This window comes from Erpetoichthys calabaricus, chromosome 18 (assembly GCF_900747795.2).
Source record: "Erpetoichthys calabaricus chromosome 18, fErpCal1.3, whole genome shotgun sequence".
In the NCBI taxonomy this organism is placed as follows: Eukaryota; Metazoa; Chordata; class Cladistia; order Polypteriformes; family Polypteridae; genus Erpetoichthys; species Erpetoichthys calabaricus.
The window spans coordinates 82,010,245-82,037,666 of record NC_041411.2 but is presented as its reverse complement, the minus strand read 5'-3'; the positions used below and the strand labels follow the sequence as shown (position 1 = coordinate 82,037,666).

The following is a 27,422-nucleotide window of genomic DNA, read 5'->3' as shown; positions in this document are numbered from 1 at the left end:
ACCATTACATTTTCGAACAGACTGCCATTATCCATTCAGCTATGCCTGGAACACAAGTCTTTGGCTTAAAAAGCTGCTGCCAGACACTCTTAATGTCAGCTAAAGAGTCTCCGTTCCTCTTTAAAGGGGCTCTTCGGAATGCAGCCTCTAGGCCTTATCTGATTAAATGCTCAATCACCAAAGAGGTCACTGTGAGGCACCATCTAAATGCTTGCCCAGGAACAAAGTACTATAACTCAATGATGGGCAACACTGAGGGACGAAACTTCATGCCGGTTGTCATCTAAAAAGTTGGAAATATGAGAAACCCAGAAATGAATGTCAAGACTCCCAATCCTTCCTTTAAAAACTCTTGCACACTCCAGATCTATGCTCTCTGTATCAAGTTCAATGCACAGCCTGGTCGAAACTTTTGCTCTATAGAGTAGAGACCCCATAACCTAGGGCATGATCCCTTTTATGCTGAAGGGGAACCTGGTGGCTGGCTGGCTGGACGAGTGGAAGACTTGTGTGTATTGCACATAAAAGCTGTGCATTTGACTTGCTAACAATGTCATCTGTCTAGAGCTTTGAAGACCGCAATGTGCTGCTATGCACCAGTTCCAGTCTGAACAATATAAAGGAGGAGTCTGAGTCTTGACCCAAGCCTACTACAAGATGGAGCTCGACAGACAGACTCCAAGCATAAAGCCATCAGAGGCTAAAGTTATTTTTTGTTTGCTTTTCCCTTGTTTACAAAATCAAGCGAATTTATTTTGTTACTAACTTTTTTTTTTTTCATGTTTCGCAGTTAAAATGGGGTGGCACACTTACTTTATTTTTTTGGACTTTATCAGTCACTCGTCCCCTGCAATAATATATATCAATATAAAATGGTCACACATGCACATCAGAGGACCTCCTTGCAAGCTCTGTCAAAGTATGTAACAACGCGCTGAGACAAGAGGGGCATTGCTGCTAACGCCGTCGTCTCCTTTTCCTACAGTGCTGAGAAGCCATCCAGTGAAGGCATTTAACCCAGTCCCTTCTGATCCAGGAGCCATAAAACCCTAGGCATCCTGGAAGGAGGCGTCATTACTGGCCTGAGCAAACAGCTGGACAGAGTTCCGCTAGAGCGACTACACCACTCATTACTTTGAATTCCCAGTTGAAGGGACGTATGCCAATGATAGTTATTTTGTTTATATCTTGTTTAATATTATTTTTCTCCGGACAATAAAAGGGATTACCCAGTTGGTACCCCAAAATTTACTTGCTGCTTCCTGAGCTGTCATTCCTATATGTGTGTGCGTGTGTGTGTGTGCGTGTGTGTTCTCATTTCTCATTCATATTGGAAATGCTTGTCAAAGATCAGCCAATACAGAATATAAAAGCCATTCTAAAGGCACAGCCATATTTAATAAGCAAAATTGCCCCATGCGGACTGCACTTCAGCAGCAGAAGTGACCAATACTGGGAAAGCAGCTTAAAGACCTTAACCCTTAGTGGTTTTGAAAACTGAATGGCAAGTAGGCTGAAGCAATCTTCAGCTGGATAAATAGGTTAGAAAACGGAGTGGGCCTTCTGCACATCAGCCACCTTTCTAATGAGCAGTGGGGCTGATTCCTAAAACTATGATTCCCTCTCTTCGCCATTTACTCCATTTAGAATACTGCAAACAGTGATATGCTTCCCTCTACTGGTAGGGGAAGCAAGTGACAGGCCTTTGCTGCCAAGGATTTAATTGGCCACAGCCATGAATTCCAAGCGTGTCATATTTTATTTCGCACCAACAGAATAACTCTGAAATTTAAAGCCATCAAGATTTATGCTCCCACTGCACACAGGGGAATTAAAATGCTCCGCGCCACTGTCACCGCAGCATCAGAACACAAGTGCATCCCTATGGACAAAATCACTAAACGCAAGACACAATAATACACCACTCTCTGCGGCAGGAAAGAAACAGAAACAAATACAAGATAACTGGGACAAGTGCCAGAGACACGAGTATGGCAACATCCTGGGCAGCCTTGTAAATGGATTGAGTAAATTGAGGTAGAACAGCAAAAGTGTACACAACTGCAGAAATCATAAGTCATCAGCTGGAATAGCAATCCACTGGGATCAGAGCAGAAAACTCCCACTCCCCACCGAAAAAAGAAAAAAAGCAGACTGGCATCAGCCTACAACTGTTTTAGAAGTCAGACATTGAGTCTTGAGTACCTGCCTGTAAATAATGAACCACAGCCATGTTTGGGAAGTGATCTGAAAAAATGGAAGAGGGCAATAATTCAGTTCAGAGCTTCAGGGAGACCAGAGCCTAGCCTGGCAGCATGGAGCACAACACAGTCCAGTTTTAAATACAGTATTAAACTAATGTGTTTATGTCTCTTTGCACATTCAACAAATTAATCACACAAAACCAAATCTTATAAAAATATGATTCCACTAGCTGTACTACCCGTTCAAGACGGCCTGAAATCTAAGCAATCAACGTGAACCTCAGCATTAACATTTATAGTACAAAATGTAATGCATATGTCTCTGTTAAATGCCATTTGGTATGGGATTCGTAAAAAGTACCACTAATGTTTGTGATGTGCCACCTGTTGGAATGACAAATGCAATGAATTTTATTGCTAAACATTTTTTGTGATGCGGGCCTTTTGGAATAACATGTGTTACTCACCAGTTCTCCCTGCGAGTGCAAATTGATTAAATTACCTGAGAATGAATCTAAGTCGCCAGTTAACATACATGACTTTGGGATGTGGGAGCAAAACTGGAGTACCTCGTACAATGACATTAGAAGAATGTGAAAATCATAGAGAGTTAGCAACCAGGCTGGGATTTGAGCACAGGACACTGGAAGTGTGAATCACAGTGCTCCCCACCATTAGAAATTACCACATCTCATAAATGCTAAAAGGACTAAGACCAATTAAAGAAATGGAGCATATGATCAACACAGCTGCCGGCTTTACATTTAGAAAAATATATATTAGTAATAACACAAATTATCACAAACCACAAAACATAAGCCCTCTTGGGTTTCAAACAGTGTCACATAATACATGAGACGCCACATGGCTAAAACCAGAAACCCAAAAGAAAGCAGCCCTGTGAACCCTATAATGAAAACCTTTGCCTCTTGCTTATTTTAAATACAATCTGCAGAAGCATTTATGGAAAACAAATGATTCACCACCATTCAATAACTAACACTGGAAGAGGCCAAGAATCTATATTTATCATAAATTTACCCTAACAAGCCACTTCTTCAGCTGCATTGAACAGCCATGTTTACGATAACTAGACCAAACAAGCTCTTCTTTATTTACACACAAAAGACCAGCGATGTGGCCGAGTGACAAGGACATTAAATCTAAAACAAGGCAGCTGGTTCAATCCAGTCTTCCACTTACCACGAACCGGAGTAAGTCACTTCGATGGTGCTAAACGAGTCAAGGATAGCAGTGAAGGTACCAATGGTAATGAGACTGTTGACAACCAACAAAGGGCACTAAAACTGAATGAATTCAACTGGTTTTATCAAACTTGTAGCGGTTTCCCAAGCCAATAGTGGACAGAATATCACAGCTTCACAAGAGTACTGGGAAGGACAACTGCTGCCGTTAGGGTGGGCTCCTCTAAAGCCCAGAGAAACTAGTCCGGAGCTGCACTGAACAGTCAGGCAATGTGAGCGCATTTTTATGTCTGACGATTTACATTGGACAAATTCTGAGATGGACCGGACTCCAGAGGCACTCTAAGACCTGCCTCCTACCAGACACGCTTCCACGATGGTCATCATTACTCTGTAGTAAAGCTCTATTCAGACCCCAGAAAGTGGGGAAAAGTAAGGGCCTCTGTACTTTTAGTCCCATCCAAATCCCTTGTGTCAATAACTTTTTATGGTTTGCATGTTGCAATCGCAGTAAAGATTAAGGAGACATTTCCCTTCTTTAAAAAATGCCAATAAAACAACATGCCAATCGACATGTCGGTAAAATTTTGCCATTTCCCATGAAAAGGGCATTTCCCCCAAATTTTTAAAGCTTTCACTGGTAAAATTGAGGCAGTCAAAGGACTTGTCCACACTATGTGTGACTCACATTGAACCACTTCAGAACGACTTCTACCGAGTTGGTAAAGTCAACAAGTTTGTGGATAAAGAAGCTCCAACCTCAAAATTCTTATCACAGGACTTATTTTTGCAGTGCCTGAAACTAAACGACCCACTTGAGCCTTTTGGGTGTACAGAATGCATCATCTGCTCAAACCAGGTTTGGTAACACCAGTCCCCCAAAGCGACAAGAGGCATGGAGTTTCAGCCCTGCTCCAGTTGCAGCCATTCCTGACCCTGGTTGCCATCGTGATTCTTTTCTTGTTACACAGAGAAGCAAAAGTTCCACAGCAACAACACATGCTGTTTTGAGGGGACCATGTGTAACCACAGCAGGCATACTTATCTCAAATTTTTCCAGACATTATTGTGCAAAACCATGTTAAAAATTACCAAAGTTGCGTGGCAACAGTGACTTTACAGACCTACGTCCTGAAAGATTATTGTGTCGGGATAGGGCTTAAGTTAAACCTAGTCTTAACCACAGTGTAATAATGTTTTATGAACACAATGGATGAGGTACACCTGAAATGGGCATGTTGATGAAGAGGGAAGAAAAATGTATAAATAATTTGGCATATCGCATAACATCAACAACAATTAAAGCAAAGGCTACGAAAAGTTATTGGATTTGTGAGCTACTTGTACTATAAAGACCCCACTAAGGTTGCATTAAATGTGTTCCATTTACATTTATAACAGTGTTTATCAAAAGTAGTTTATTTAGCAATATTTTATTTTTAAAAGCTTTCCAGTGCTTGAAGTAGGCCTGTACTCACTGGTGCTCTATACCAGTAGCCCCCAGTTCTGACTTTAGGAGGACCAGCAGTTAATGTAGGTGTACTTTTCACAATGCAGGCCCCACTACCAACACGTATTTAGGAAAAAAATGTGTCTTTTCACTACCCATCCATCCATCCATTTTCCAACCCGCTGAATCCGAACACAGGGTCACGGGGGTCTGCTGGAGCCAATCCCAGCCAGCACAGGGCACAAGGCAGGAACCAATCCCGGGCATGGTGCCAACCCACCGCAGGACACACACAAACACACCCACACCCCAAGCACACACTAGGGCCAATTTAGAATCACCAATGCATCTAACCTGCATGTCTTTGGACTGTGAGAGGAAACCAGAGCGCGTGGAGGAAACCCACGCAGACACGGGGAGAACATACAAACTCCACGCAGGGAGGACCCGGGAAGCGAACCCGGGTCTCCTAACTGCGCGGCAGCAGCGCTACCACTGCGCCACCGTGCCGCCCCTTTTCACTACCAACTCTCCAAAATAGTTTTTGTATATCAGCCCACATTCCAAGAAAAAAAAATAAATGTCAAATTAGGCATTGCATCTTGAATATTACTGATGTAAGAGTGGGATAAAGAAGCTGAAACAGAGGGAACTGTCAGTTTTGTTTTAATTTAATCCACTTTAACCAATGAAGTGTTTAGGATATTGCGAGCACAAAACTGGACAACCCAACATGTTAATCATTCAACATGTGTGTCATTTTCTTCATAGGCATTTTTAATCGTGTTTGTTGCTGTCCAGCGTTGGTCTCAATAAATGCCCATTCAGTTAGAATCTATCTCCACTCTCGATGAAAACATTAGTTTAAATTTTTTTTCCTCTACCTTCACTATAAATTACATTTGTTAAATAGCATAATTAAATATTTCTGGATATAATATCCTTTGATGGTTACCCTGTATTGATGGTGATTACTTGTAGTGGACACAATCAAGCGTAGTTCTAGTTTCCTCTCTATTCAGCCATCTCTCAAAGTCGTTTAATCAATCAATCTCAGACACAAAGCAGGGCTGGCACTCGGTCCCAAGTCCTTCCCTACATGTGCCTTGAGCTTCTGGGCCCAGCACACCCATTCACTTCTGATATGCAACAGACTTGTGGAAGAAGCCTCCGTGTGCTCCTGCCACACTCAATTCATGCACATCCACACTCGATGAATCTAGAATTGTCATTTCATTGCTGACTACAGTCCAGTTTCGAACATAAGGCACCTCCCTGACCACATACTCTTCAGACTACAGTGGAAGACACAGCACCCTAAAAACAGACAAATACACTCCCCCATCAAACTTAAAACGAAAAAGTGCACCACAGAATCAAACTCCCACAGTCAGCAGAGTCGAATGCATCAGAACCATCAAACGAAGTTGATGACAGCATCTCCAACATTTGTCTGCTAAATGTTGTTCCTAGGTAGAAACTGTGGTGAACTCCCATCCTTCCTATCACAGCTAATTAAACATTTCAAGAGCGGCACCCATGCCTGAGCCTCCACCACAAACTCCGCCTTCCCGAGATGAAACAATGAAAACACATCTAAATAAGGGAATGTTGGAGAGCAGGGAGAAAGGGTGGTCGATAAACATTGCACACGCAAAGTTGCCACAAAAACACTATGCACGGCCATCATCATTTATTTTCATGCCCACTTCACCCAATTCAGATTCATTTATGCTGGCAACATCGGCTGCAATACAGGGACCACATTTAGGTCATACTCGCACATAAGGCGCCTGTGCAGGATTGTACAAGAAAGAGATCCCATCCCAGGAGTTTTGAACAAAGCTGGACTAACCCCAGGAGAGATGCCAGTCCATTACGTGTCAGACTTAATTAACGGGCAGATATTGCTGGTCTCCATTTACGTTAATCAGTTTCAAACCACTTTATTTCCTTTCTGTGTAAACAAATGTCTTTAGGTGTACTCATGTAAATTTTGGAACTGCACTTCCTTGCAAACTTTGTGAAGTGCTTTGTGTTATGTAAAGGAGACTTGAACACTGTGAAAGTGGGGATGAGGCCTCCACAAAAGAAAACAACCAGTTCAGAACCTTCACTAGCAAGCCTAGAAGAGACTTCTTCATACAGGCTTAATCCCCACTACCACAAGGAGGCTTTAGCCTGTCTAGGCCCAAAATGTGGGAAAGCTGGTTTTAACACTCAATACAAGGAGAGAGGTAGAAAGTCAAAAACAAAAGGCACTCTTTATAAAATGATGGACCTAGACGGTGAGGTATGAAATTCACTGAATGATAACGTGAAACAGACAAACTGTTGTATAAACAAAACCTCAGACATTAAAAGGTGCTATAAAATTAAAATGGAGTTAAACATGCATGAATTGCCATATAAAAATGGTAGACACACAAAATGAAAGACATTCTGTATAAATGATAGAAGACACTGAATAAAATATGATGACGAGAAACTGACAAGAAGCCCTGTACAAAAGAAAGTCAAACATTAAAGACACTATCAAAATGACAAAAGCTAGATATTAATAAGATTACAGATAAAAGTAAAAAACTTGAGTTAAACAAATTTGAGATGCGATACATAAATGGAGATGGAGCTAGACAGTAATTGCAAACCAGATTATCATTTGGAGACATAACAGTAAGGTACAGAAAAGCACCGTACAAAAAACAAAAAAAAAAAAGAGAAAGAAATAGTCAATCATTGGGGGGGGGGGGGGGGGGCGCTATATATAAATAAATTGAGCTAGACTGCAAACATACGTGACACAGACAATTACACGGCACACAATCAGACCAGTCTGTAGCCCACTACCTGAGGGCAGAAAAGAGGAGGAGGAGCACCTTCGACTTGAGGTAGACTCACGTGGGGAAGAGACTGCAAGAAGTAGAGCGTGCAAACAGCAGGCTCAGGGGGGTTTCATTGAAATCCGAGACCCACAACTTAGGAAAAAAAGGGTTTTTTTTTTTTTCCTGTGCAACCCCTACTGGACACTGTAAAAACATACACATACTACTAAAAATGCGTAAGTATGTATGAATCCCTGGTGGTCCCAACCATATCATACCCTCAGTAATAATAATATGAATGCTTTTTGAATTACTAAAGCTGCTCCTGTGCAGCTGTTCATTGAAAACAGGGAGGTCTATGCCAGCATACAACACATCTGCATATTAAAAATATCTAGACATTTAAAAAAAATAAAAAATAAAAAAAAAAAATAAAAAAAAATGGTCTAAACTAAAAATATTCCATTAAGTGAATAGCATATCGCATTTCATACCCCGTTCAACAAGTTTGGAAATAGTAACAAAAACACACAGAAAAAGATCAGGCATGTAGGCAGTGTGGTGTAGTGATTAAGGCTTTATTAAATTCAAACCCTGAGGCAGTGGGATCAAATCCCAGTAGTGACTCTGTGTGACTGTAAACAGGTCACCTCACCTGTCTGTACTCCAATCCAAAAAAGCAACGTAGCCTTGGAAGAATAATTCTTATAATAAATATCCACATACTAAAACCTCCACAAGGAGTCATGGAGAGCAACTACACTCTACAAAATAAAGGTGCCTGGTCTGAAACAGAACCAGACATTTCCTGCTTTAATTGCGCATGCCTCAGCTATTTCAGTTGGATCAAGAGGGTTTGACAACAGATGGCTGGATGACTATGTGTAATGTAACAGATTTACAGAAGCAAAACTAATAAACTGATCAACTAAGGTTTTCAGAAAAAAAAAAAAAGAAAAGAATTTTTAAACTTCCAACACCGAACCGCAGACATCTATTACAAACAATGCTGCAATGGCCACCCAATATGCTTGAAAGGCGCTATAACAACACGTCGGGAAATCATCCTCAATTATCGGATAAAAAAAAAAGATTTTAAAAATGCACTTATAATAAAAAAATGTTTCCGCCTGTGGCAATAACGGATAAATATATCTTGTAATGTTGTTACTCATAACGCTTGCAAGGCGCTATAACAGCGCGTCGGAAAAATCGCGGGTTTGGAGAGCCGATATTTTAAAATTCCACACACTCGATCATCAGATGAAAAAAAAAAAAAAAAAAAAGATTAAAAAAATACGCACTTGCCACAGGCAAAAAACTTTTTTTAGCACAACAACAGATTAATGTCTTTTTAAATTCAATCATGGGAAATAAATATGCAAAATACCTGCATAGTGGAGTCCTTGAGCTATTTGTCCTTCCCTGACAGTGGCTTATTATTTGAACATGAATCACTTCCCTAATGAAGCTAATAGTTTTAGAGAACGATTTTCCAGCACTGTCACTCCACACTCCATTTCAGAGTTTTTCCTCTCTGATTTATTACTTGTGCGTTTCACTTTGACAGGCTAGCTGGTGTGTGTCCCGTTCAGCCAATTCTCCATGAGCAGATGCATTCGAAACGAGTCCTTTCACCTAAGCAGGACCTCTACGAACGACTCCCCCCAGTCCTCCTTTGAACCAACAGACTCATTAGCCTCATCTTCACATGACGATCGGACTTCTGATGAAAGGCGCGGATAAAAACTCAAGGAGTTGCTTTTCTCTCTCTCCTCTCATTTCGTTAACTTGGGGGCAAAACGGTGGGGAAAAAACACACATATCCGACATCTTCCTTTTAATGACTGCGATGACAAAGCATTCCCCGTTACTTCGTTGCCACTAGCAATCAGCCTCTTTAAGTACGCTGTAAATGTCAAAATCGTCCATGGTCTTTTAATCCTCAAACCCGTAAAAATAAACTGGGAAATAATACGAGTAGATTTACATGGACGGTGAAGTCACAACGTGTAATGGGTGTCTAACCACGCACCTGCCCCAAGACACAAGACGCGTTGAGTCCGTCTACCTTCCATCTTCTGAATCTTTTCTCCGCCATAAGCCGAGATTCGGCACGCTCCATTGGCCATTGGCCTATAAACATTCGTCTCTTCAAGGTTTCATTGAAAGGCATGCCCGTGAAACATAAATTGTAACAAACTCCGGCTGTCTCTGCGATGGCGATGGAGTGGCGCGGCGGCCCGTCCAGTGTCGGTTCCCGCCTTGCGCTTCGCGCCTCGCGCCCGGTGCTCTCGCGAGACTCACAATAGTAGAAGTGGATTGGAGGAGGCCATTGCAGAGCCGCTCAACTTCTCGACGCAGTAGGTTTGGCGTCGAAACAACAGGGAAAAAAACCAACAAATTATTACTTCAATATTTATTACACTACCAGGGTACAAAACAAAAAAACAAAAACACTCCGACGCTTAACAGGAAAACGCCAACCACCTTACAGATGCTGCTGTCGTCCATGTCCGGTAAGGCATTGATTCGTTAATTCACAATTTAATTATCTGTAATAACTTCGCTAGGCTTGTAGCCTATTCTGGCAGTTATTTGGATTATTGTTATAATTTATTCAGTTATTTATTTAGCAGATGTCTTTATCCAAAGTGACTTACAAAGCAAAATGCAGGAGCAGAGTTATCACAGGACTCCGTGTAGTCACTCATGCCAGGTAGGCCCCACATGGGACTGTGGATTTGACCCAGTGGCCTGGGATACATGTAAGGAAGCAGTGATAAACTCAGCCCACCTTGAAATCATGTAGGGCTATCCATTCAGTTGTTCATTGACCAATTTGATTTCATTATCTATGACGACTTCGCTGCACCCATAGCCTATTTGAACAGTGCATAAGCCAGGCCTGAACATGATGCTGGTTCATCACAGGACACACTCGGTCATGGAGGGTAGGCTCCACATAAGTCAATAACCGATCCATGGATTTCACACAGAGTCCTGGATATGCAAGACGGCAGTGCCAACTAACCTCTGTCCCACCAAGCAGTCCACCTTGAAATCAAAGCAATCTTGACTTTTAGGGACTTTCATACCAAAAGCGGTCATCCATCCATCCATCCATTTTCTAAGGCATCCATGGCATGTTTGGCTCCAAACTGATAATATAATCCAGTCTTATCTTACTGATTGTTCTCCACAACACAGTGGGTCTTTTAAGTGATCTGATATGACAGAACTATTAATAACTCTGTTAAGTCCTCTTTAATAGATGGCCACTCAACATCTTCATTGATATTCCTGCATTTAATTTTATAACAATGTAGGCTATTTTCTCTTGATGCTTTTTTCACATTGTGTTTTTGTAGTTTGTGTGATTTTTTTTTTTTTTTTTTTTTAATTCCTGCTTTTTGTTTCTTGCTCTAATTTAGCACTTTATACATTGTATATTAATTCATTGTTTGGTGTTTAATGATTGAGGTTAGTTTGTTTTCAGTGTTACTAATTTGATACTTTGCTATGCTGTTTGACTTTTGTACATGTTTGAGTATTTCTGAATAACTCGAAACATTGGAAAGGTGCTATATAAATAAAATGCATTATTATTTTATTATTAAGCCATTGTGTCTGCAGTTCAGAGTTGTAGGGGAACTGGGACTCAGCCCTTTAAAAATGTATCATTGTAATTGTTAAACATTTTAATAAATGTAACATAAAATGCATATTTAAAATTACTATGAGATTATGCAATGCTGTTTACATTTAATATAGCAATTTGTCAACTGGCTATTGTTCAACAATGAATTCATGGACAAATACTGGGGGTTTCAATTAATGTTAATCAGTTTCTATTTTTATTTTTTTTTATATACCAAATTATTATTTGGTTGATGCATTTGAGGTATAATTGGTTACATTTATTTTCTGTTTTTCCTCAATTGAGGCACAGGCACGTGAACTCATGAATACAGAGTGTCAGGAGTGGGATTTGAACCCACAATGTCAAGGTTAACCTACGCCACACTACCTCCCTACATATTAAGGTCTTTATGTGAACTAATCCTATGTTTACAAATTTGTAAAATTTAAAACTTGTATTTTACCAGGAAAGTGGTCACAATTCTCTGCCCCTGCACTCAGTGAAGAACACAAAATATAAAAATAAACTGAAATGAATTAAATTGTTCGCTTTGTTCATTTTCAGCATTATCGGGGGGGGGGGGGGGGGGGGGGTAAAGAAAAGGAACTGTGGAGCTGGAAAGAACCAGGCAGCAATGGATGGTGCACAGTGATCAGCCATGGAAGGAGTGTCAGGCTGTTTTAAAGTCAACTTGTCTCAGATTTATTGTTAATAGTAATAATACATTTTATCTATATAGTGCCTTTCCCATGCACAAAATTTCAGCATTGTGACACAATGTTTCCACCATGGGGTAAAACCTCTGCAAACACATACCCGAAAATTAAGGTGTGAGAAGTGGGATTTGAACCCTGAGGTTTTAATTACAAATCCCACTACTGACACAGTGTGACCATGAGTAATTCACTTCGTTTCGCTTTGCTGCCATTGGAACAACAAAAAGAAATGTAATCAGTTGTATCTCAAATGTCGCAAGTCACCTTGGCTAAAGGTGTCTGCCAAATACTTAATAATAGTAAAGGTGGCAAGATGCATTTCTTCAGAGCCATACCATAGAGGAATCACTTTTGGTTCCCTAAAGAACCATCTACATAAAGCCTCCAGAAAGAATCTTTATTTTTATTAGATCTCTAACAAGCTCCATAAATAATAATGAATAGTTGATAACAGATGTGTGCAATATGAATGGAGTCCTGATTTTAACAGGAATCCAATGGCATAAAATAACAGGCTAAGTTCAGGTTTTCTTGATCTGTTGGTATCCTGCTTGCTATACATTAAAGATGTTCGTATATTATGAACCGCCTTTTCAAAGCCTAAAAGAACTAATTTCACATGCAAAGACACCTTCCCAGAATGAAATGCTTCTTTGTCGGACAGTGGTCCTATGAGAAATCACACAATCCAGTCAAGCGCTACCGTTATTTATTTATTTATTTTTTTATTATTGTGCATGGGATGAAACTGCAGAATCCGCACGTAAGGCACCGGCTGTTCGATCAGATCTCCTGCAGGTAAAATGCCATCGTCCGGCCCAAAACCATTTGAGAAAATTCTATATAGCGCCTGTCAATGCTGAATACCACCTCAACGCCTTTAAAAAGCAAGATGGATTTTGTTTCGCGTACTCCATCCAGCGTTTAGCGTGTGATGGGAGACGCCAAACCTCGCTTTGAACAGCGCGTGGAGTCCGTGAATGAAACTGAGCAGCCAGCCTTCATCTCGACAGCCCATCGCCATCAGCCACAAAATATTAGCGTAAGTTGTATTTGAACAGAAAACCAGTGTCAGCCTAAAGGTGTGCATTTGGGATTCACTCATCCATTCATTCATTAATTCATTTTCTATCCAGTTCAGAGTTGCGGGGGAGTTTTGCATTCAGTCCTTTTGAAATCAGCGGGAAGTGCCATGTTATTTTAATATTTAAAGCATGCAGTCTCGTTTGGACTCCTCTCTCTCTCTCCCACTCTCCCTTTCCTACTACCCGAAGAATAATAATAGTAGATGAAAATGACTACTCGATTCTCCATTCTGAAGGAACTGCTGGAGCCTTTCATTGATCACTTGGTGGTGCCGAACAGAATCGGCCAATTACAAGGATACAAACCTGGCTTGTATGTGATTGAAGACGTTTCTTCGAGCATCGTAACGACACAGGCACACTGTACAGGTGCGCAGTACTCTTTTTAAAATAACTCCATCATAAAGTACACGCTGTTTCAATCAACGTGAACATTTCGAGCTGAACTGGGTTAATCTGTTATTTATTGTGCATTTTGAGAAGGGAAAGCTCCTTAAGAACAAGATATAATGAACAAAAGGAACACCACCATTATATTATATATATATATTTGATGGAAAGCAAACTAAATTGGCGGAACGTTGTGAATTCACCTCTGTTAAAAATGTGCTGCGAGAAATCGAAAAGGTAATAAAAAGGCACTACATAAGACTAATACTCTAGAAAAAAAAATGCTGGAAAAAAACTATTAATGGACGATCGGTCTTGCTCCTGTTGAAGATGTTGTTATATTCGCAAAATAAAAATGAACAAGTGGTCTTCGCCTGCACTCCTAAAAATAACGGGGCCAGAGTGGTTCATCAGAGCGATGCCAGTTGGAGACCATCCACATCAAAGTTCCAGACAGAACCTTTAGATCCATAAATAAATCATGGACAGATGAAATGCATACGATACCGGGCTGAGTTCGGGTTTTTCTTGCCTATATTCAAGATTTCCGATTTGCCACATATTGGGAACTTTTTAAAAACCCAAAGAATTAGCTTCAAAAAGAACCCTAAATGGTTCTGCGAGGAACCTCTCAACCCAGTTAAGTGCCGTTTTAGACCCGTAATTTTAAGATGTTTTATTTATACTTGATAGATTTTTGCACAAAACAGTCCCGTGTATGGTGGCGCAAAACGTAAGTCTTAAATAAATATAGAAGTTAAAATCACTCGATGGATGTGTCTGACTGTGCAGCTGCAGTAAAATGGTTCGATGAAAGACATCTCCAAAACTGTAACAAGCGCAGACACTGCGTAAAATGAAAAACATAAGTAGCAATTTGTAAAATAAGTAGATTTCAGCGTATCCAAAAAGATAAAAATATTATCAATAATGACATCGTGCGCATCTAACATAGCGTGAGACATGCGGACTAGAAGTTCAATTTGCCGAGCAGGCGGGCTTTGTCAAAATGTTATTTTTTTTTGTGTAAAAACACTTGCACAAATACTCCGTTTATAGGAGTAAGAAAGCGACCCCGTGAGCACGAAGCTACCGTGCACGTTTACAGGCAGTGTGGCGTATAGTTAAAGCTTTGGACTTCAAATCCTGCGTTTGGGGGTTCACATCCCACTACTAACACGGCTGTGAGTCCAGGAGCAACTCCTCGTCACCCGCCGGGGTTCCATTTGTATCTCAAATGTTAAGTCGCTTTGGAGAAAGGCGTCAACCAAATGAGAAATAAATGACGGTCTAATAAGGCGTTTTAAAATGACATCAGTCCAAGAGTGTACGGATAGGGACTTGATCCCTTGTGACAGATCACAGCGGGTGTATGTTATATAGCGCCTTACTTAGTCAAAACGTATTTGTAGTGCAGCTATCCATCCACGTTCTAATCGGCTTATCCAGTTTAGGGATTTGAAAGGGGTTTGGACGAGGGTAGTGCGGCGTCAAACCATGAGGTTGTGGGTTCAAATCCCTCTACTGACATCGTGTGACCAAGAGCAAGTCACTTCACCAGCCGGAGCTATAGGGGAGTAACAAAAGAAATGGAAGCAATTGTATCTCAAAATGTAAGTCGCCTTGGGTAATGACTTCAGCGTAATAATAGTCTAGATAATCAGTAGGGAAACGACCCCCTAAATACAATCCTTACAACACACATACATTATAGTCTAGTTAGGCGTTTTAAAATGACATCAGTCGGAAAGCATGCGGATTACAAAGTAAAAACACTGAACGCGATGAGCCCCTGTGTCAGATCACAGCGGACGAATTTCATATAGCGCCTTTCTTTGTCAAAATGTATTTTCAGTGCATCCATCCATCAGTAGTCTGACCGACTGATCATGTTTAAAGTGGTAAGTACTCGCGGGATGATTTTTGAGGTCAGGATGGAGTTCGGAAGCAGGCAGTAAGGAGTAGTGGTTACAGCTTTGGACTTCAAACCCTGAGGTTGTGGGTTCAAATTCCGCTACTGACGCTGTGCGACCATGAAAAAGTCATCTCATCTAACTGGGGGTGAAAAAGAAATGAAGCTAATCGTACCTCAGATGTTGAAAGCCGCCTTCATGGACAAAGGCATGAGGCAAGTTAATAATCATCCGTTTAGATAATTAGTACAACACACACCCATTACGGTGTCAAATGCTGTAAGACTGACTTCGATAAAGGCTCCAGCCTAATAAAAATCATTTTATTTACGTAATTATTAGTGAAAGCAACCCTTTTGAAAACAAACCTTCAAACACACACATTACTTTCTGAGAAGGTGTTTTAAATTGACATCGGTCTGAAAGTGTGTGGACTGCGAAGTAAAAACACTGCACGCGATCCCTTGATACAGATCACAGCGGATGTATATTATATGGTCAAAGGCCATTTGCGGAGCATTTGTCCTTCGATATTCTAATCGGGTGATGAAGCCTTCTGACAGATCACGAAGGGTGTATTTTATATAGCGCCTTCCTTCGTCAAAGGGTATGCGCAGAGCACATTCTACCAGGAATATCCAGTTTAGGTTGTATGTGGAGAAAGTGCAGGATGAAGACTACTGTATCTCATCAGAAGGGTGGAGGTAAGGTAGGGGCACCCCCCTTCCCTCAGACGGAGCACCAGTTGTATTTAGTTATCATAACATAGCTTCAATAACTCGATCACATTTTGCAACGGACATGCTGGCACAAAAAAATCTCTCCTTGGTGCGAGTACTCCGAAGACTGTGCACGGCCAATCCATTTTATCCGTGTTATTTTATTTATTTTTTATGAGCCTTGCGTGAACGAGGCTGCGGTGATGATTATTTGGCTGAAGCCTTTATCCAAGGCGACTTATAACATCGGAGACCAGAATACATGTGTTCTGAGTTGTGAGAAAAGCGTTATATAAATATAAAGTATGTGTATGTTGTAGCTTTGTTTGTATTCGGGATGGTCGCTTACTCTACTAATTATCTAAAGTGATCATTATTATTTGGCTGACGCCTTTATCTAAGGCGACTTAACATTTGAGATACAGTTGGTTCCGTTTTTTCGAAATGGAGCAGTGGCATGTGAAGTGACTGGCTTATGCTCACATATTGTCAGTGGGGGGATCTGAACCAACAACCCCAAGGCCAAAGCCTTAAGCACTACGCCGCACTGCCTGCCTTCATTTACATAATCTTCGTAAGGCACGCCCCCGTGACGGCAGTCGTGTAGTCTTGACATCCCTAGCGACTCGCTCCAACCAGTCTGCCCGGGTTTGAAATGCAAAACATTCACCACTACGGCACACTGCCCAACGAATGATGGAGTGGTGTCCCATCCAGGCTGTGTTCCTGTCAGTGAGTTTGCCATAGAACAACGGGTTTGTAAAATAAGACTTCTGCTTGTAATGTGTCTGCACGCCCGCGACGTTGACATGGGGATGAAGGGGATTTTTACGTCAGGAATACAAAACTGAATTAGAAATGCCGAACACGACCGCTCGCTCACATATCAAGAAGGCACTGCTTTCAGATAAATACTGAACGCGGCCACTAGAAGCATCGCTAACTTACTCGGCACGGCACCCGGAGAAGCCAACCGCAGAGCGGAGGAATCGCGCTGCATTCTTATTTAAACAAGTCCGTAGTAGGCTATCAATGCGAACGAGAGAGCGTGGTGACGTGAGACTAGACCCCGAGAAAGCGGGGCTTCTGTGACGCCCCATCATGAGCACCAGAGGTTGGAATCTTAAACCGCAGCTGCATCGGGAAGTGGGGCACCCGAGCAGGAAGAATAATTCAGTGCCTGCTGCTCCGTAAGTCGGCAGTTAGCGCCGCGTGTATACCTCATAAAACAAAAATCGAGTCCCTTTCTGCACGTTTTCTCACTGCGGCCAAAACTGCCAACAAGCGGCCACTTCCTGCCGGAGGAGCGATGCGGATCATCTCAGGTTTAGCAGCCCGTAAAAGGGAGAACATCGCGGATGGCCAAAGCACGCGGCGGCGGTGGCGACAGAGCAGACAGCCGCCACTTTACCAAAAAAAAAAAAAAACAGCCCCCCTCCCACTTCCCATTATGAATTTAGGGTTTGTGGAGTTGTCTGCTTTTTACCAAGGTGACCTCATTCATAAACCTCCTAAGAAACGCATCCGATTTATATCCAGGACTTCCTCCTGAAGCACAAATAGCGGCGAAGTCGACTTTTTAGCGCTCTTGTTCATTCTGAATTCTGCTTCTACAATCACTGCGCCAAGGCGGCTCACCGGACTCCGGAGCAGCAGAAACGTGCGCCGAGCGCGATCGAGAGGCGTTAATTAGCTGGGTTTTTTTCAGGGGTTCTAACGGAACGTTTCAGAAGCCTCCGCCTTACCGAAAGGTACGTTTAAGCAGACCGATTGTTTAAATCGCCACTTTGTCAAACAGTGAATGTAAACGGTACAAATTCACCCGCAACTTGCAATGCCGCGCGGGGTACGCGGCTGTTGCAGCCGATGTGCGATCTCCGAAGGAAGGCGTGTGGTGGAAGATTCACCTTTTTTTCCTTTTCACGACGACATAACGGCGATCGCACGAGCGGGAGGACGCTGGCTTAGTTTTTGGGTCTCCACATTCAGCTCATCGCACATTTTAGGCGGTTTGCAAAGGGAAAGGGGAGGGAGGGGGGGGGGGGGGCAGAAAGCACGGCCAGCCGTCCAATACAAAAACGGATTTTTTAAACAGTAACTGGCCTTGTCCGCATACGAGTACAATATAAGACAAAAGAAATAACTGCTGCAGAGTAAGCGGAAAAAATGCGAGTTAAGAAAATGTAAGATCTTACTTACCGGGATGGCAATCCACCAATCCAAACGGGAAGAACGATAAAATCAAAGAAATGATCCACCAACAGCACGGTTCCAGTAGCCTCCGCATGTCACTATACACATCGAAGCAAAGGGAAATAAAAAAAAGCCCGGTGGTCAAAGTTTATTGTTCCCAAGAATCGCTTAAAAAAGACAAAGGTAAAAATGCAGCAAAAAACAAACAACTGAAAAGCCAAATGCACCAGCGGCAGCAACAACCGCGAGCCACTGATTCCAGGAATAAAGTTAGGATCGCAAAGAACTTCTGCCCGAAAAATCACCTTCACGAGCCGAGCTTTACCATATTCCCACGGCCACGCGAGACATGGGCCACGCTCAAGGGCCCGGCCGAAGGAAAAACTGCGGAAACGGCTACGAAAGGCGGTAGTCCGTGCAGGTCGGAGCGGCGGTGGCGGCGGCTCTTGGAGAAGTAGGAAAGGAGTAGTTGCAGCCGAGCTGGAAGCTTTCCATTCTTCCATCCAGGAAGTAACATGTGAGCCCGACTCTGGCAGAGACTTTAAAACAGGCGAGAAAGGGGAGGGAAGGTGGGAGGGAGCTGCGCGATACCACTGGATCCTAGTGCCAAAAGAGTATAGGCGCCGGCGAGCGAGTGAGGGAGCGAGCAAACAGCGAGCCGTTACATTCTCTGTCGTCGCAACCGCCGCTGATACGCTGCAACAACTCGAGCTTAAGCGCTAAAACCAGGGGGCAGCTCACGCGTAACCGGGTACATCTGCACGGCGGTGTGCACCACGTAATCAGCATCACACACACGCGCGTTTAACATTTGTATGGAGAGACGCGACCTTCTCGTTTATTTTCTTCTAGAGAAGTTGTGGAGTTTGTAGTTGTAAAGACAATATATTTATGCCTACCATCTTTAAATAAATATTCTGAACACTGTGCGTGTGCAGTCAGGCTCAGAGAATAACTATATCGCCATTAGCTAGTGTTACCTATACTTTAAAAATGGCCTTGCAAAAGCTCGTGTACTGTAGAATAATCAATGACAACTGTCTGAGTTCACCAGCTCCGTATTCACGGTATGAATAATTACATACAGACGCAGATGCAAGTTGGGAATATCAATAGTCATACATTTATAATCGTAAAGAAATGGGAATAAAATAGAAAATGAGCCCGAAAACATTGAATATTCACTCGCTAGCACGCAGCATTTGATTATGACTTGATTGATTAGATTTTGGGAGTTACTCTGGCTGATCAATGGACACCTGGGAGCCTTTAGAATAGGCTCTGAAGAAGTCGTGAATACGCCTTCTGTCTATTATACAGTGCCTTTCATATCTATCTATGATATAGTGCAGTTCCTATCTATTATATAAAGGGAAAGGGTAACCCCTCGTGGAAACGTAAGATAGTTAAAGACACAAGGTTTTGGCTAGCCTTCATTAGGTCTGTCAAGGCTATACAGCCAAAATGTTTTCCTATTCGCAGTGGAAACAGACTTTAACCTTTTTTTCCTTTTGCAGATGCTGGCTGACTACCTAGCTGTTTATTATATAGTGCCTTTCTGGTCTCTGCCCTATATATATGACATTCCATTTATTACATAGTGCCTTCCTTAGCTATCTATTAAATGCTGTTTTTGCTCTATGTATTATATAGTACATTTCATATTTACCTTCTCTTATATAGTGCCTTTTCTGTCTATTATATAATAGATATGCCTTTCATATCTATCTATCATATCGTACCTTTGATTTCTATCTGAATATATCTACCTGTGGTCGAAGAAATGGAAATGTACGTCTAAGATGTTTGTTTTTTAAATGTGTATGAAATTATGTTTGGGAATGTATTTTTTTTTTGGTAGTGGATGTACTGTACACATGATCTCATGTATTATATGTAATATGCTTCAAACATAACTCCATATTCTCACCGCATCTGGATTCAGGTTATTTACTTTAATCACGTTCAATAACGATTACTTGACAATATCTATTGTTTTAATTTTCATGTGCTGTATATCCACCAATATGGTATATATTTTGACGTATCTTTCTTTTCAATCTGTCCATCTTATATAGTGCCTTTCACATATGTATTCTTTATCATTCATTTAATTATCTATCTATCATCCCATTATAGGGTGTCTTTTTTCTGTTTACTGTAGATGTAAAGGCATTATACAATAGTATCTATCTTTGTATTGCGCCTGTCCTGTCTCTATAGCTATCTATCTTATACTGTCTCTGATTTCTATCTGCCTATCTATGCCATCAAAGAAATGGAAATACACGTCTAAAATGTTTGTTTTTAAACAACGTACAGTATAAGAAATAGTGCTTTGAAATGTTGAAATGTTTTGGTGGTGTATGTGTTGTAAATATATGTTCTATATGTGATCCACTTCAAAATGCATTTGTGGAATATTAACTCAATTTTCTCAGCACATTTGGATTCAAGTTGATTATTTTAATCCGTTTCACTGAAGATTATTTGAAAATATCTGTTCTGTTCCATTTTCATATGCTATATATCTAATATAGGTATCTTTTTAACATATTTAATTTTCTTTAATCTGTCTATCTTATGTAGTGCCCTTCATATGTACAGTATATTTTTATCTCATTAAGCATGTTTCATATATATATTTGTATGGTTTACATTATCTTTCTACCTTTCATTCTTTTATAGTGCCTGTCTTATCTGTCTTCTGAATCTATTAATGTAATTCCATTACCCTTCTGCCCACAGTATCTACTAATAATACAGTATAGTGTCTTTCCTATCTGTCTGTCTGTTCAACCATCCAAATATAGCACCCTTCATTTCTATCTGCTTATCTTCCTATCCTCAAAGAAATGGAAATACACATCGAAGATTAGGGTTTTTTTTTTTTTAAACTGTGTAAGAAATGGTTTTTGGGGGTATTTTGGTTTTGTTGGTGGATGTATTGTAAGTATGGTATATTAAATGTAATCTGCTTGAAAATGAACTCCTGGCATCTTAACGCCATTGGTTTCAACACATTGGTACTCATGTTCAACGTTTTATTCAATTTCAATAAAGATCATTTTCAAATGTTTGTTATATGCCTTTTCATGTACTGTATATCCATTTAATAAAGTATATGTATTTAACATATACCCTGTTTCTCTATCTATCTTATATTGTGCCTTTCATATACATGGCATTCATTTCATATTGTGCCTTCATATCTGTCTGTTTGTATTGTTTCTATCTGTCCATCTATCCATCTATCTATCTATCCACTCATCAAAATATAGCACCTTTTATTTCTATCTGCCGATCTGTCTCTCACCGAATAAATGTAAATACTCACCTATGATAAAAAAAAAATATTAACTTCATTTTTTGATCATTGCATAAGACCTTGTGTTTGGGAATGTTTTGTTTTTGGTGGTCAGAGTACTGTAAATGTGATATCATGTATTACATGTAATTCAGTTCAAAATCAACTTATAATATCTTAACTGCATTTTCCAACAACTCTGGATTCAAGTTGAATATTTTAGTCAATTTCAATTTGTTTGAAAATACCTATTATATACCTTGTCATATACTGTATATCCATCTAATAGTCTATGTTTAAAAGATATTCCCTTCTTCCTATGTATACACTTTATATAGTTCTGTCCAAATGTAGCGTTTACAGTATCTGTCTATCTAGTATGTAGTGCCTTTCATATGTTATAATAATAATAATAATACATTTTATTTATATAGCGCCTTTCCCATGCTCAAGGCACTTACAGAATATAATAAAGAACGGCAGCGTATACAGTATATAACATTGTACACACCAGATAAATAAATAAAGAAGATTAAGACAGTGAATTCTGAAAAAATGTACCTATATCTATCCCTCTATCTGTGTTTTAACACCCAGGCAGTGTGGTGTCTATCCATCCTTCTTCCCCACAAGCATCTGGTGCAAGGCAGGCAGTGTTGGCATAGTGGGTACGGCTTTGGACATCAAGCCCCCAAGGTTGTGGGTTCAAATCCCACTACTAGCACCATGTGACCATTTTCAAGCAATTGAAAAAGCTAAAGAAATGTAACCAATTGTATTTCCAAAGTTGTAAATTAATAATCCAAAACGTGGAGAACATTGAAACCCCTGCAGGGACCTCCCAGTACGTGAACTCTGCGAGTCTGCAGCCGTGTGTTGCCTGAAGACAAATCTGCCCCTGTGTTCGTTTCCTTTAAATTGGCTGCTGCCGGACATGCTGTATTCCTCCTACAAATAAACTGCTTTTTTTGGGGGGGGGGGGGGGGGGGGGGGGGGGGGGGGCTGCACATCCATGTTGGTGATTATTAGGTTGGATGTGGGTGTTGTGAGAATTGTCCACTGTTGGGGGCAATAACAGGCACATAAAAATAGTTTTATTAAACGATGTTGACAGATGGATTTCTGTATTGATTACAAGATGGGATTAAATCAGAAATTTTTAATAATCCAGTTATTGTGGAACACGTTGCATGCCAAGGCGGCGGTAATTGCTTCATAGAGCTACTGGGAAGTGTGGTTTTTCTCTTTTTAAATGGATTTCAATACCCCATACACAGCGACCCCCGGGTTTCCCACATTGTGGAATTTTCTTGAGTGATCTGTGTTGTGTAAAAAGGTCCTGGGGTGGGTGGGCTTGAACACGGCGTCTCGAATGCTGAGAGTTCGGGAAGCTCCTTTAACTCCTCAAGCCGACCTACCGAGACGCAGTGACGAACACAGCCGCCTCCGTGCGGAGAGTAGAGGGGTAAGCGGGCGGGACAGCCGCGACTCGCGAGCGAGACGGGATTTCGCCGTCCGTGAGGGGTTCTCGGTGATCCTTCATCGAGTTATGATGCGCACTTCTCATTTTAAGCGGGTCGATGTCAGACGGTTTATTTTTTTGTTTTTTTTTTTTCGAATTTTGCACATCCGGGAGATTTGCGCGAAGGTATGCTGAGCTCTTGAAGGCTGGCTAACGAAACCTTTATAGAAATACAAATAGCAACACATGGCCAGTGCACAGGGTGGGTGTTGTCTCCTCAAGAGACGAGTTCACCCACCAGTCTAAAGTGGTCTAGAAACGGTCTGAAACCGGCAGGTGTGCGGGGTGGTCGTCGAGGGTGGTTGACTTCGGATCAGCGAGGAGCTAAAAGTCCATCTGCCTCTGATAACAACTTTAGCTTTCATATGGTGGGTTTTGTTTATTTGACTTTTTAAGAGGGATTGTTAAGTGTTTGATGTTCAAGGTACTATTTTGTGTCTAATTGTAAGTCAGTTGTCTTGGGATATTCGGTTGGGATGTGTGTGTGTTGTTTTTTTTTTTTTTTTCAGAATTTCATTTTTATTTAAATACTGTCATTATGCTTTCAAGAGCCGTTATTTTTCAATTGAATTTTTATATACATTGCTTTTGATAAGATCAACGTGTGACTTGTCTAATACACAACCATTTTTAATTAAAATGGTAGGCCAGTGCTGCGCACCATATTCACCTTTTTTTATTAATTGCCGTCCCTGCGCCAGATGCCAATGAATGAATCAGTTTTTGGAGAAGCAACCGCTGCCACCAAGTCACCGATGACATGAGGTGGGCAACAGTTTAGAGGATACCCAAATAAGCGCCAGCTTTGAGGTTTTGTAAACACGTTTGATATCCTCCAGATGCTATTTTATGAGACAGTAGAGGAGCAGTAACAGCAGCTTATGATAAAATCTGCCATAATTAGACGCCAGACATTTGTAATACATTCATGCAACTGAAAGTGTAAATAAAGGCCGTCCATGAATCCTTCCATCCTTTTTCTGAAACACTTTTAACACAATTGTAGGGTCTTAAACAGTAGATTAAAAGTATTTTAAAATCAATCCTAAAGGACACAGGTAACCAGTATAACAATGCTAAGACTGTTGTGATGCACTTAGATTTTCTCTTTTTAGTTAAAATTTTTGCAACTGCGTTTTGGACTAATTGCAGCCAAGTTCTTTCTTTTGTTGTTAACCCTGATACTCCACTGTCCTGAAGATCACCAAACTTTACAGTAACATTATCCGATATCTACCAAACTCGGATTCGTCCATCAGACTGCCAGATAGTCAAGCGTGATTCGTCACTCCAGAGGCTTTGTGTCTACTTCTGCAGAGTTCATTGGCGTGTGACGTGCTTTACACCTCTTCAATCAACACTTGGTGTTTTGTCGTATAGGGTCCTATGTGACCCTGTTTCTCCCTTTATACTCCTTATTATGTAGCCTATAACAAAATATCTTAAATCCCATACTTTAAACCTTCATATGTTATACTACCTTTTATATCAATCCCTTCAGGGAACACTATAGAATAAGAAATAAACTTGAGCCAGATCAATAACCCTGGCTTTTCCATAGCACAATAGAGCAAACAAGCGAGAGAGCTACATTTTTAACTACAGTATGTATTTAAGATAATCAAGTTTATTATAATTAGTGTCATACAAGCTAATAGAATTTTGGCATTGCAACTCAAAAGCATACAACCTCATTGTGCTAGATGTGTAGTTTCAGAGGGCCCAATGACGTCTAGTTTGTCATCAATCAAGGGAAGGACAGGACTCCAAAGAAATGTTAGGGTGCCGGCCGGGTCATTCCATTTACTTGCAAAGTAAAAAAGAACTGGAAATAACAGGCGAGTGGTAGTGCAAAGGGTTAACAAAGCAATGTTTAGCCAGTCACAGGATACGGTATTCGGATAAGCACAAATAGTGGATTTTTACGAATATTTATTTTGTACGAATGTTTTGCCATTTATTTGTATTCGAAAAGAATAATATCAAATTGGCGCTGTCTGTGTCTGCCTGCTTGTGATTAAGCTGCACCCCCGCTGACATGAACTTGCGGTGAAGCTCCGCTTTCGCTTTTAGGAAAGCGTTGGTCTTCGCGAGGCCACTTTATATTTTGAATATAATTTTGATCAGCAGTGTAATAAGTTAGTTCACCATTTGTGTCACACAGTTGAAAATAGAGCGGTAATTTATATGTATACCTGCATCTATTTAATTTCTTTTTTGACCGGGAGGATATTAGCATATATGGTTATACGTGTTTGTTGCTGGGTATAACTCAATAAAGTGTATTTAAATAAAAAAGTCTTCATAATTATTGTATTTTATTCAAGAACACTGGAATAGCCTAATATAAGGCATGCACAATTGACAAAAGTAAACTCGTGTCATTTATTATCACTCCTTAAAAAATACAAACTGAACTGAACATGAAGTCGTTCAAAACTGAAATGGTGATCTAGAACATGAATTTATTCATATTAATGTGTGTGAACTGAACTTTGAGTGAGTTCCTGTGAGGTGTGAACTTGCACAACACTGGCGGCTCCACTCTGCGAGTCTGCACTGGCCACCACTTTGTGGCGGACCTGTTGTTGTTCCTGGACACTTCCACTTCCCAAAAATGTCACTTCTACTTGACCGGGCCCAAGATCTAACTGAGCAGATATTTCACATTCTGACTTGTGGCAAAGGTGGCATCCTGTGAGTGTGCCACGTTTAATGTCACTGAGCCTTTCAGTACGTCCCAATGTTTGTCACTGGAGATTGCATGGCTAGGTCTTGATTTGATGCATCTGTTTGCAATGAAACACCTGAACTCAATCACTGGCGGGGGGCAGTGGTCCACATATTTCTGGCCATATAGTGTAAATAATCTTACAAATTAATATTTAAAAGACAAACAAAAATTGTATAAAATGACACCGTAACATTTACCCATTTGGATAAACCAGCCTCAGTTTTTTAAAATCCTTAACTTCCCAGTCAGTAACAGAGAGCAGTAACTGGTTATCATGGGTCACCAAAGACTTGAGAGTAATTGGAGAACTTAAGGTTCAAGCAGACGCCAGGATTAGGCAGCAGAGCGGCACTCCTATATGTGATGGCTGAACAGTCTTCTCAAAGCCTGACCCACACAATGCATAAAAGCAGCAGACCCAGTTTGAGAACCCAAAGCCAGCCGCCAATCTTTATTGCTTTTTTGTTTTATTATTTATTTATCATTGGCTGGTTCTTGAATATCTGCTTTCTTTTCTTTTGCCTTACGGTTTTTCCAAAAAAAAAAAAAAAGATGTAACTATAGAAAGAAGCCACCTGGCATGACGGCGCCCTTATCAGTTCTGCCCAGCTTGGGCCGCTAACTGATTTCTCATTCAAGCGCTCCTCTCATTTACATATCACCTTTTCACAACCTAAGCCATCTTACAGCACTTTACTGGATAAAATAAGAAAGTTCTGTGATCGGGGAGCATAAAAGCAAACAAAGGCTGACAGTCAAACAAGCCGGGAGAATCCAGTCTATGACACCGAGAAGGCAGTTTTACCCACCTGTTGGCTTTCCGAAGGAGGCAATTATGGGAACTTAAAAACTGAAAAGGGAAGAGTAGAATGAGATTCCTCCTGTAGCCCACGTCCAGCGCTTCACTCCACAAGACCACCCTGAACTCCTCTTCTCATCTTTAAATTTGCCTGGCCTTCCTCCTGCCATGCAAATCATTTGTGCAGCCATGCCAGTTGGCTGGTGCTTACTCGCCCACAGATATTTTAACGTGACTGCTGCCATATTTTTAAATCGCCTGATCCAGAACCACACCTCACTGTATCCTAATTCAATCCTGCAACTCCAGTGGACACCACAGATTTCTAAATACCTCAGAGTCCATTTGTCTCTCCATTAGCTAAGAGGTCAACATGGGCCTTTGGAAGCTCACCACAAGTTTGAGGTTTCAGGCTCACCCAAGAAATTTAACATGGCCCTTGATGCCACATCCTTTATGCTTAAACCCTGAAATGGTACTATTAAGGCCAATGTCGCTTCACGCAACTCCTAGTTGTGGGCCATGTCACTTACACTGACTGTGTGACAACTTTTCAGTGCACTTGTGATCACCTGTTCTTCTGAACCTTATACTATGCTGCCTGAGGGACCCATTGCTGTAACAAAGGGTTAACAGGTACGGTGAGTTCTGCTACAAAATCATCCTTTTTTTTCACTTTTGTCCAAGACGAGCTTCTGTTCTGTGTGTGATGTCCTA

At 41.0% G+C, this 27,422-nt stretch overlaps 1 protein-coding gene across 2 annotated transcripts in view; it reads right to left on the bottom strand.

The window, feature by feature from the left end:
• The window catches only part of ptprga (protein tyrosine phosphatase receptor type Ga), a 411,465-nt gene extending 392,401 nt beyond the window's left edge, over positions 1 to 19,064 (bottom strand). The window contains exon 1 of one of the 2 annotated variants that reach the window (XM_051921188.1): positions 18,350 to 19,064. In XM_051921188.1, the coding sequence (XP_051777148.1) occupies positions 18,350 to 18,437 (88 nt within the window). In that variant the 5' untranslated portion in view covers positions 18,438 to 19,064. The remainder of the gene's footprint in view (positions 1 to 18,349) is intronic. The other variant, XM_028825125.2, reaches the window with a different exon arrangement.
• Between the last annotated feature and the right edge of the window lie 8,358 nt (positions 19,065 to 27,422).